The sequence below is a fragment of the Branchiostoma belcheri genome, unplaced genomic scaffold (genome assembly GCF_001625305.1).
Source record: "Branchiostoma belcheri isolate BF01 breed outbred unplaced genomic scaffold, Haploidv18h27 scaffold15, whole genome shotgun sequence".
Lineage (NCBI taxonomy): Eukaryota > Metazoa > Chordata > Leptocardii > Amphioxiformes > Branchiostomatidae > Branchiostoma > Branchiostoma belcheri.
Genome location: NW_017802935.1, coordinates 2,350,119 through 2,361,582, shown reverse-complemented (window position 1 = coordinate 2,361,582; position 11,464 = coordinate 2,350,119). Strand labels below are relative to the sequence as shown.

The window sequence follows — 11,464 nt, the reverse complement described above, 5'->3', positions numbered from 1 at the left end:
TTTTGTGGTCCGTTGTCTGTATGTTGAAAAAGCTGTCTGCTAAAAGTCAAACTAAGCTAGGCGTGTCATTTCAACACGTTATCTATAGTAAACGGGGACGCCTAAGCTTGATATCCTGTGGCTTTCTGTTGTTCTGTTGTGACAAACTTATCAGATAAGACCCTAAGTATGTATTATATATAAGGTGTGTTAAGGTGTTACGCTTAGCTATTGTAGTGCGCAAAGGAGTGTCGTTTCTATAGGTTATTTGTTTGGTCATGTGGAACAGGCCACAATGGCTTGATTTTATGGATGCTGTCCTCTGAAGAGTTTATCAGAGTTTCTGGTGGTGATGCTGTGGCTGTCTCCAGTTCTCGGTGAAGCATTTCTGGACTCAGGTTTCTGGCGAATTTCAGGCACAAATCTACCCGTCGTTCTTGGAGTGACTTCAGGCCTTTGTTGAGCAGAGCAGAGCGGTCTGGTAGTCAATGTAAGTCATGCCAAGAATGGTGTGGCGTAGTTGCTCTCCGCTTTCCAATCTCTCGGTTTGTGTTGCAGTAAGGCCAGAGTGCCACACTGGCACGCAGTACTCCAGTACTGATCTAACGTAGGTTATGTATATTTGAAGTAAGTCCTCAGTGGATAGGTTGAAACTAGCCTGTGTTACACAAGCTCTCCCCCACCCCAATTTTAATAATTGGGATTTAGTAAATCGCACACCTGCCGGCCTTGTGGTGGGGGACAAAAATTAGTCAGGCTAGGTTGAAACGTTTAATTTTGCGTAGCATGGCCAGCCGTCCATTAGCCTTGTTGACGGTCTTGTCTACGTGCATATCCCCGAAGTTCAGATTCTTTTGAATCCAAACCCCGAGCAGACATGTGGCACTAACCACCTCTAGCTGCGTTTGGTTGATGGTGAGGACTGGAGGCGGGGGTGGATATTTTATGAAGAAGATTACAATTGCTTTGCATTTGTCCGGCTTTAACGTCATGTGATTGTGAAAGGACCAGTCTTGAATTTCGATTAGCTCCATCTGCATCACCGAAGGCTTGTTGTATCTGTGCAAGGATAAATCATCCACATATTTCCAGCGCCCAACGGACGCTTGTCTCATGGCATCGTCAAAGACGAACAAGAAAAGAAGGGGACCCAACCCTCCCAGAGCCTTGCGACCTCAAATGTTATTTTTAACATTGCAAACCCATGACAGACCACAACGAGGCTTCCGCAAAAAATCATGTTACATTTTGTAGTGCCATGCAAACAATAACTCTATGAACAAATACCGTAGCCATGACAATATATGTTTTAATTGCCAGTCTTGTTATTTGGTCTTCAGAGGATGTCATCCATAAAATTAATTCGGTGTGGCCTAAGTATGGTCTCGGGTAGATTCACTTTGCGTTTAAAATTTCCTACGGCGATGTAGCTATAGTGTTGCCTTTCAGAACGACGTACTGGTCCATCGGTAGACACCTACCAAAAACATGTTTTCTCTCGCTCTTTACCAAATGTGCACGTAGCGGCCCATCCAAATTTTTCGTTCGCTTCGTCCTTAAACGGTAACAAAATTCGTCACTTACATGAAATTCCGTAGTCCATTCGGACGAGGGAACGATCAATTTTCCCCTTTTTGCCTGACTATCAGAACAATGCTTGCTAATGTTGTTATTCAGTTGCTTGTAGTACTCTAGTTCGGTAAAGAACGCGGGTCCTTCAGAAATTATCTTATTCCACAAGGACCTATTAAAGTGTTCATACAGCATGTAATCCACCTTGTTGAACTCTTCGTGATTACCTCGCTCTTCATCCGAAGGTTTGTAATCTTTGTACGCATAGGACCTCTGTTTCTTAGGTCGGCTATCGTAGAGAATATCCTTTAGTTCCCAACACATCAGCCTTCGTAACAGCACTAGAGATTCGTCGAAGTGTTCTAAGATCATAACCAACGTGAAGTCTCGTTCTATATCCGCAAGAAACCGTTCTGCTTTCCCCTCGTCATCGGCCCACTCTTGTTTGTACCCTAAGTCAAACGCTTGGAAATTTCTCGTCCTTTCAAAAGTAACCTCGCAATGTTTGTAGCCTATCACATATCTGTGCTCAAAGGGGCTTTTGAGAAACAGTTGGATGGGATTTTCGTCTCCAGGTCTCTTCACCTTTCTCTGAAGCAGCTTTCCACTGAGATGGTAATAATTAAAAACTGACTTAAGATGACCAAATGGTTCTCTAATTACAGTTATGTAAGCGGTGTCGGAAGGAAACATAGACTCCATCCAAGTTTTGTTGTATCTTGTGTGGTGAACGATAGCACTGTATTTTCCGTTCTTAGACTGTAGGTACATTCCACGTTCGGGGGAAGTGGGCCAACTTAAGGCGCACATTGTACAAGTAGGCACCATAACCGTGAGTTCGCGGTCTATAGCGTATCGTTGCAACATGTTAGTGACTGTTGAGGATCCTGTCTTCTGAATCTTGATAAAAATGAAGTTATTCCTTGGGTGGCAATTTCTGTGTGTTCCAACAACACGATTCATCCAGGGTGTTTCATACCGAGGAAGGGCTGGTGAATCACCTTGTGTCTGTTGAGATATTTCAGTCTCTGATACTGCCCGTGGATTCACGACCATACGATGCCTTCCATAGAACACTGTAGATATGATTGCCATTACCGAAATAAACACTGTGCCCCAAAAGAAGGACCGCAACCTGCCTCTCTGTACTCGTAGCAGAAGCATCGTCGAAATCAGTTTCTTTCTTCTCTGTCCTGTAGCCGGACCAACATAAAATTGAACGTTTTATTCATTTGAAGAACATTCAATTTGGTAAAAATATTGGTAAGAGTCGTAAAAGAAGAATTATTGAAAGGATAGCCTGCACACATTTGTAATGCCTTACTGTGTGGAAATGAATCTCGCAGTGGTGTTCCGTCTTTTGTTGGATCTACGCTTTAATTAGGTGAAGGTCACGTTCATCGTACGATAGGTTTACAACAGCAACTTAAGGACAATCTCAGGACCCTCATACACGTATCATAGATAATTCAACTGTCCTATCATGAAAAATGTAGTGAACTGTCGTAGCCTTTAGAAAACATGTCGTACCATTCCAAGTCATGCATTTTTAAAGTTGAATACCTCACATCAGCAGTTTGCCTTTGGCCGGCGTTTTCGCAACATCTACAACTCTAAATAGTCCTCCAACATACCAAATTTTACGTGAAGACCCGGTCTTGTGTCTCCTGAACCAAAGAATCTCAGGGACGAACTTTGTTGTTTTTATGTATCGTTACGACTTCACACACACTGCTCTGACCTCTGCCCTGTCTCCCCCATTGTCGAACCTGTCCGACCGGTACATGCTCCGATGAACACTGACGTCATCTCCAAGCAGATGTAGAGCGTGACAATGACTACGTATTTAGTCACTGTCCACAGCGATACCGTGGACAGTTGGATACTAAGGTATACCACAGGATAACTGTATGAACATCGGAAAGGCCAATTTTAAAAAAGCCGTTACATACTAGTTGTACACACTCGCAAATGATTGAATTTACCATATCCTTACTTCACCATACTGCATTTGGAGAGAGAAAAACGACAGCAACAAAAATTTTTAACAACAAAAGGATTGGAGATGATACTGTTTTGTTTCTATCATGTGCTAATGTAAACAATAGCCTGGATTATAACACTCCTGGCTAATCATGGGTTTACAGCAAAGTTGCAAAGTTCTAGCTACTTCCTGGTGCTTATTTTCTGACAAAGCTTACTTCATTATGACTTATATTTTCAAAAGAATTTATCTCTGTTTTGATAGGTAAATACAACGTATCGGCGTGGTATAACCTATAATGAATATTTTACGTGGTCAGTTAAATAGGACAAAGACCCGTAAGTCCGAAGAATTCCTATACCTTATTTTTGTTCTCATCTTGTGTCTTGTTAAAAACGAACACGATGAGATATAATTCAGTTTATCACGTGATATCATCGGTGTCATACGAAGAGCAAAACAAGTGTGTCTGCTGGAAACTTTAGGGTGGGTTTTCTACAGAGATGTGATGTTAATGTTGCAGCATGGTTGCAGTGATGTCACCCGTCAATTATTTATAATTGCCTTGTTTACCTGGACTGATCCATCGGGCAACTTCTGGATGGGGTAGGACATGCATCTGTACACATGCACATATTTACTTTCGAATTCTATGCCGATGGTTATTCTTAACACTTTCTGACTACTACTAAATTAAAATAAAATAAAAAATTATTATAAAATGTACTACTCGTCAGGTTTGCACACAAACGACAAGCTCTTACCTAGCTGACCCCCTAAAACTTCCCCTCTCCGACCTATTTCTTCACAAAGCCTTAAGGATACCTGAAGTACAATTATTATACAGATGTTTCAGAAAAAGAGAGGGGAAGCAGAGATTAACAGTAGATGAATAGTGTATTGTATAGTTGTGATATATGGACTTATAGCACTTAGCATTAAAATGTAGCGGTTCATTATTCAATACGCCATGTTTTGTATCCTCAAGACCTCGCGTATCGTTTGGTCACATACATGTATGCATTTAGCGTACCTCGGTAAGACTGTGCAAATTAGATTCATTATCGCAAATTACCTAGTTTTCCGCGTATTTTCACATATCCGTACCTCTCGACAGGTCTATACAGCTCAGTAGTCACCTGCAACACTCAGTAAACACAAAAGTAAGTTTTTCTTTGAAGTACTCATTCTTTACAGTTATCTACGTCGCAAAGTTTGGTGGTGCTGGTTTATTTTTTTCTCCGCATGACTTTTCTGGTATCTCAACAGAAAGTGTGAGAGGGGAGAAACCTGCGTTGCTATGTGATTCGTTTATGATCATTTACTAACTCCAGGGTAGAATATGTGAGCAGGTCCCAAGATTATATGTATATCGTGGTAACTCAATTGTAAAAAATTGTAAAACAAATATGAGGACCCTATTTCAATTGAAACCTTAACACTGTGGACGAACTTCAGCCCGAGTTGTTTAGCCCCAAAAAGCCGAATTTCAAAATCCCCACGCGTACTTTTCGTCAGAAAATTCACCCTCTTATGCAATTTTGGACGCGGGGGTACTGCCAACGTAGACCGATCCCTAAATTCTGGCAGAAAATGTCCATTTCGTCAGCTGAATTATTATTGCACTGAACAAGCCCTGCACCGAGGACGTCGATGGGTTTAAGGCGTGGTTTTCTTCTTAAAGCAGGGTTTCCTGGTTGGTAGACCCCAGCGCGGCTCGACTCTCCCTTTTGCCCGGGGAAGCCATACACCACATTCCTGACAGAGTAGGCACTCGGGGCAAAATTTACCCTGGGGCCACTGAGAGGGGAATTTTCTTTAGGCCCCAATATGACTCTATGAGTTAGGTCGTATCCTTCCGGGAGAGACCCACCGCTTTCTAAGTTACCTTTGAGACCCGGTAACACACTTTAGCAATCATAAATTTTTCACGTCAGGACAACTGTGCAAACCGCAAGTCAGCGTAGTACATTGTATACTTCACTAAATGTAGTTTCTCTACCATGTAAAATTAAGCCCAAACAGTCCACTATAATCATCGTAATGTCATTGAATCATCCAAGTCTACTGATAATATCCCCTCATATTTTACCCAATTTCGACATTTTTTCAGTCCATCGAGTTTTTTTACAGACTAACTAAACTTAAGATCAACCTTTAAAACATCATTGATATCGTTTCGTTTTACTTCAGATCTACTATCTTATTCAGATTTCCTTCCGAACACCAAGTTAAATCAAAGCGAAGGACAATGTCTTCAACACGCAGCGATGTCTCGGTGCTTATCCCGTTCTCCAACGAGAACAAGGAAAAGGAGGAAACCTTGCGTCAATGCCCCTCTGTACAGGTGTGTGAGTTAACGTATATTTGGTGGCACAGTATCTGGATTTTTTTTCAAATACCAACTAATTATCCATGTATCATGAATTTCCATGAAGACTCCATAAATACTGACTCCTTTCAATACACATTTATGTGTAGGTGTCTGAGGTGATCTTCAGCAATATCGACGAGAAAGAAACACTCCTGGACTACGTACAACGAGTAAAGAAGGTGAGTATGTGTCAAATAACTACCTACCTACCTGGTCCCATGACCGACACTAGTCGTCGGGGCCAGATTTTCCTGTCTTGGGCAGCTGTCAGAAGTAGTAGGACGGTGAGGGGCGTCCTTTCCTTGAGGTTGTCCTGCCAGACTTTCTTCTGTCGCCCTCGCCGTCGTTTCCCTTCCAGCATCCCTTGTAGGATGATCTTAGCCAGGTTATCATGTGTACATACCAGCGTGTAATATGTTCGGATCTGTTGTGAAGGTACATTGTAGTAGTATTGCTATGTCACTACATGCTCTGTTTTACAAAACAACTTGCCAGTTGAGAACGGTTGAGAACAACAGTGTTGTGTTTGAAGTTTCTTCTTACACAACCAGTAGAGAACAGTGTTGTGTTCTCTTCTCATTCTTTCAGCTCGTCGCTGAGCACAATGTCAACATCATTCTCCCCACCATTGACCTCTCCACGTTCGTGCACGCCGCCATTGCCAAGGACTTCCCACACATCCCCGGGCCCAGTGTCGAGTCATGCTACCTGGCTTTCCACAAGGCCTATACACGGCAGTATCTGGACTCCGGGGAAAGCCAGACCCCCTACGATGTGGTGGACCTGGATTCACCGACTATGCTGCAGGACGCCGAGCGGGCCTTGGAAAAAATTGGTAAGGAAAAAGAGTCGTGGTGAGGGGTATGGGAGGCGCAGACAAACGCAAAACTAGTCATCAAGTTTTTTTTAAACTTTCTGTTGATGACTGGAGGTGAATTCCATGCCATAATACGGATGGCGAAAATATATGTCCCTATACAATGCCCTTGATATAATGCTGAGGCTACAATATTGTGTGACAAAGGGGCTATACCCCACACGGGCACAGGGGCAATTGTACTTAGTATTAACAGGAATAATCCCTTTAGTAAGCAAATCTTTCGGTAAAGACAGTATCATATTGGCCTGGCAGTATCCATTCGCCAGACAGTTACCATTTGCAACCCATTGGGCTGGCGTTAAAAAGACGATACCAGAACAAAAAAGAGAGTGCGATAAAACGCCTAAAACACGCCAAAAATAAGCCAAAGCCTTAACCTGTGATTGAAGAGTATAAAAGTAAGTTTTTGTACCCCAGGTCTACCGGCGTTCGTCAAGCCGGCAGCGGCGTTTGACACGTTTGGCGTGGCCAAGGTGGAGAACTTGGAAGACCTGAAACGCGCCCTGCTCAACCTCCGGACAATGAGGGATGAAAATCCTGGCTTCACGTCCTCTCCAAGTGCTCCTTTCTTCAAGTAAGCTCATATTCATAGTCTCGTCTAGTATTATTATTCGAAGCATTAGTTGCTGAGTCTTTTTTCGAAGCATTAGCTTCTTAGTCTGTCATACATATGGATCCTTATATGTATGACCATGGAGGTAAAAAGTCTCTTTTTTACCTCCATGGTATGACAGACTTATGACATGAACTTTTTAAACTAGGGATTATTTCAAACAATATCTGGACGTGGAAAAGCACCCCCTCGCTCTTCGGGACGTTGTGATTGTGGAGCCGTACTTGGACGCCGTGGCTCTCTATACCGTGGATGGATGTGTGGTGGACAAAGAGATTGTGCCTTGGACAGTGCGTTTGTAACGACCGTTACCTTTGATATGCATAATAAATAGCCAGACCATAAATTTTTTTATTTGTTTATTGTCAGTTTGCACATAAAAAAGTAACAGTATAAAATGAAATTATATACAAGCAAATATATGCTGGAGAGCCCAAGAAACCTGAAGGTTTGTCTAGTGGACTCTCCCAAATCCTATTAATTTTACGATCTCTTATTTACATACATTTATTACATTTACATTTAACTTGCAATGTATTAAGGGACAAGCAAACAAATTAACTCAAAATAGGTACAAGATAATATAAAGTTAACACGGCGAATTAAATATCTAAACAATAAATGGCATATGGAATTTGCAGTTTGCCTATATTAGCTTGATAGGTAGGCCCTGATTGGCTAGTGGTAGTAGTCAATCAGTAAGTAACTATCGAGGTTGGAAGATACAATCGCACTAGAGTAGTAGTTCGAGACCTCGGATTCCAGGTGGTTCAGGATGGTTGTGCTTGTAGTTCTCTGAAGACTGTAGTGTTCCACTTAGTGTCCATCTTCTGTTGTACTACACCAATAGACCATATCTGTAACTCTCATATCTGTAACCTAGTACTAAGCAGACTTGTTGTAAACCTTGTTGTACCAATACCAGGTAGTAGAGTACATGTAGTACATACTTCCACAGATCACAGACGAGCTCCGTTTCGACCACCAAGAAGCCAAGTTCATGACCGTGATCGCTCCGACCTCCGAGCCGGCAGACTTACAGGAGCGGATATGGAATGTCTACATGGGCGTCATGACCAGGATGGTCCAGTTTGGCTTCAACAACTGCTTCACAAACATCGAAGTCTTCAGAATGAAGGATGGACAGGTATTAGCCTCTACCAGGCTTCGGGAAGCGGAAATAATAGAAATTGACCGGAAAGATAATACGAGTCGGTCAGCTATGAGAACGGTTTGCCGCATTTGTCCTGATCTAACTCCTACCTATAACAGCATGCAAATCGAGCTATCATTGTCGAAACAATAATTTGATTTTACACCTGTCACTATATTGATGTCGAAGCGCCTCCTTGAATCTCTATTCTCTTATAGAAATGCTAAGAATGGGCATTCAAACATTGCCAAATGCCAGGCGGCCTTATGTAATGTTCAGAAGCATACTGTGCTAGAGTGTCAATGCTAGGTTGAATAATATACTTAATTCTCTGCAAAAAAATATACATCCCTGTAAAACTGACCACGTCCTTTTACTTACTTCAGCTGAGGCTGTGTGAGGTAAATGCCAGGGGGTCCAAGCAGATGCAAGGTTGCTACAGACAGAGCTACAAGAACGCTAACCAGGACTACGTGTACCTGGCTGCCGGCCGCGGGATGAAGTACACAACACCACCCCAGACGGGGAGGTGGTCCAGCGCCTATATCGTCAAGTTTGACAAGCTGGAAAGGCCCGGAAATCTGATGGACTTTGACCAGGTACAGTACATTTGTAGGTGACATGTAGCAATTACAGCTGTACGTCAAGGAGGCGGGGGATATAGACTCAAGTCACGTTTGGAACCACATTTCTAGCTTGCTGTTTTGCCACCGATGATAAGAAGTAGCAGATACGCCCAAATGAAGCACTAGCCACAAAGTTCCTTATCCTCCAATAGCCCTGTGAGCCTATTCAAAGACTATTACTATCCAGCGCTTTTAACTATACATTGCGTGTCTACAAAAAGTACATGCCATTGGACTTAATCATACTATTGTTCAGAAATATCCATTCAGTTTAGGCAAGGTTTTAGCATTTAATACATCAAAGCCCTCTTCTCTTACTCCACAGCTGGAAAAGCTGAAGTCGGATCCTGATGTGTACATCTTGCTGTCGGCAGGTCCTGACGATGAGGTCACGAACTTCACCGGCAGTGCCGGATGTCACTTCTGCTGGGTGTTCACCTATGGTGACTCCAGGGAAGCCATGATCAGGAAGCTGGTCGATGTGCTTAAACTTGTAGTGAAGAAGCCAGAGCGGCTGACATATCCAGTACACTATGGGATGTAAGGGCCAGTCTTTTTGGTGGCTAGTGTAATGGATTTAAAAACCAAATACAATTTTTTCGAGGTGCAGCTAATGTTGGTGAAGTGTTTAAACTCCAGAAATGATGGGTGACCAACCTCTCATTTGGAGATTATATTATGGAGATTATATTCATATATTGATACACATGCAAGGTGCATGGTATATAGTAAGCTGGTAGGGACAAGATTTTATAAAAGATGGGTATTTCGGTGCAATATATTTCGGTGCAATATCCACTCTTCAAACTCTCGAATTATATATGTAAGTTTTGGTACAGAAGATATGGTGGATAGGTTCAACAAGTGTATCTACAACATTCTACTTCCTATAGACTAATCAAATCACCATTGCAACTTTGCAGGGTAAGTCAGATACATAGAAACATTTGGAGCTACATCATAAATAATGTTTTTCAATGGTAAATGCTTATCACTATTTTGGGTGCTGTTGATACTAAGATCAGCAATAATTGAAAATAGTCATGTGGTTTTAGATAAAGTATAATTAAACATGTTGATTGACTAAGTGCCTGCACCATGTGGTACATGTAAGTCCCCCTCCCCCAATACACATGCAGAGTTGATGCACACATTGAGGTTCCACAGCACCTAGCTTGTCCTGGTGGAATGCAGGCTCCGAGGCAAACATAACACACAGAACAGGTTAACACTAAATAACCACCTTTTATTGAACATATAATCCATGTACAAATACAAGACCTTCACCATGCACATTAGACTATCCTTCTTCATGTACATGTACATCCTCTTAAAAACCTTAGCATCTTCCTGTTTACAATATACAGCACACAAATGGCAGTGTCAGGCTTACATGCACAACACAGATACGGGGAAAGCAGAATTCAAGAATGAATCTGTTTAACAGTGTATTAATATTGTAGTTCTACATTTATAAGGAAGTAGCCCCCCTCCTTTTAACAGAGCGCTGTTACCAATGTTCACATTTGTTAGGGAAGGGAATAAATTCAAAACAATAAAACTGTTAGCATTTAAATGTGCATGTTAGAGTAATAATCATGGTAATTTTACTTTTGCTAATTGTTTTATTGTTACGACTAAGTATTAATATTAGTGGAGAATGATAAATTATTCTCAAAAAGGGGCTGCTGCTTCCATTGCCTTAACAAGTTTTAAGTGACATTTCATCTAAAATGTGTCTATGAATCCTCTCCTGAAAAAGGAAGCTGTGTTTGCTGTGTTTTGAAAACAAAAATCCCAAAACTTCTGAAGCAAGAGTTAAATAACCATTTCTTTAAACCTAGCACAAATTGAGGAAAGGGCATATTCAGTGCCTTACCATAAATTATTTAACATGTATGGCACAGTACTGAAAAACTTTCAGCCTTAAAAAAAGCATTGCGTGCATGTAACAAAGATGGTTTTGCAGAAGGTATAAAACACGTGTCTTTCAATTCACAGCAAACATCTTCCCTTGGAGATCCCTTGCTAGCAGACATTAATTATTTTTAGAATCTTGAACAATAATCTAAAACTATTACATTAGAATATGCATATTATACATAGTAACGAGGTTACCGGCAACACAGTACATACATGTACATGTACACATACAATACATATAGGTAGCCATTAAAATGACATTGAACATGGTTAAAATCACTGTACCATATCTATCAAAATATACAATTTTTCTGCGTAAAATTCTCCAACACTGGTTAAAAGGCACTTCCTTCAAATACC

The 11,464-nt window shown here is 41.5% G+C and overlaps 2 protein-coding genes across 3 annotated transcripts in view; one reads left to right on the top strand and one right to left on the bottom strand.

Annotated features, from left to right (window-relative positions):
* Positions 1 to 920: 920 nt before the first annotated feature.
* LOC109465263 (galactose-3-O-sulfotransferase 2-like) lies at positions 921 to 3,579 on the bottom strand. Of its 2 annotated transcripts, none has more exons than XM_019762437.1 (2): positions 3,115 to 3,579; positions 921 to 2,744 (listed from the first exon to the last, which is right to left on the bottom strand). In XM_019762437.1, exon 2 carries the CDS (start codon positions 2,713 to 2,715, stop codon positions 1,396 to 1,398), a length of 1,320 nt encoding a protein of 439 aa, XP_019617996.1. In that variant the 5' UTR covers positions 2,716 to 2,744; positions 3,115 to 3,579; the 3' UTR covers positions 921 to 1,395. The 2 variants fall into 2 exon arrangements, with proteins under 2 accessions (XP_019617996.1, XP_019617994.1); XM_019762435.1 differs by having other exon boundaries at positions 3,186 to 3,579.
* A 1,929-nt stretch (positions 3,580 to 5,508) lies between these two features.
* Positions 5,509 to 11,464, top strand: part of LOC109465301 — a 10,292-nt gene continuing 4,336 nt past the window's right edge. The window contains exons 1-8 of the mRNA XM_019762498.1: positions 5,509 to 5,882; positions 6,017 to 6,088; positions 6,498 to 6,744; positions 7,207 to 7,363; positions 7,551 to 7,692; positions 8,361 to 8,549; positions 8,942 to 9,154; positions 9,507 to 9,674. Of these exons, the coding sequence (XP_019618057.1) occupies positions 5,787 to 5,882; positions 6,017 to 6,088; positions 6,498 to 6,744; positions 7,207 to 7,363; positions 7,551 to 7,692; positions 8,361 to 8,549; positions 8,942 to 9,154; positions 9,507 to 9,674 (1,284 nt within the window). The 5' untranslated portion in view covers positions 5,509 to 5,786. The remainder of the gene's footprint in view (positions 5,883 to 6,016; positions 6,089 to 6,497; positions 6,745 to 7,206; positions 7,364 to 7,550; positions 7,693 to 8,360; positions 8,550 to 8,941; positions 9,155 to 9,506; positions 9,675 to 11,464) is intronic.

What these genes read in the sequence shown, in the direction of transcription:
- LOC109465263 (XM_019762437.1), bottom strand. Translation starts at nt 2,715, where the DNA reads ATGCTTCTGCTACGAGTACAGAGAGGCAGGTTGCGGTCCTTCTTTTGG.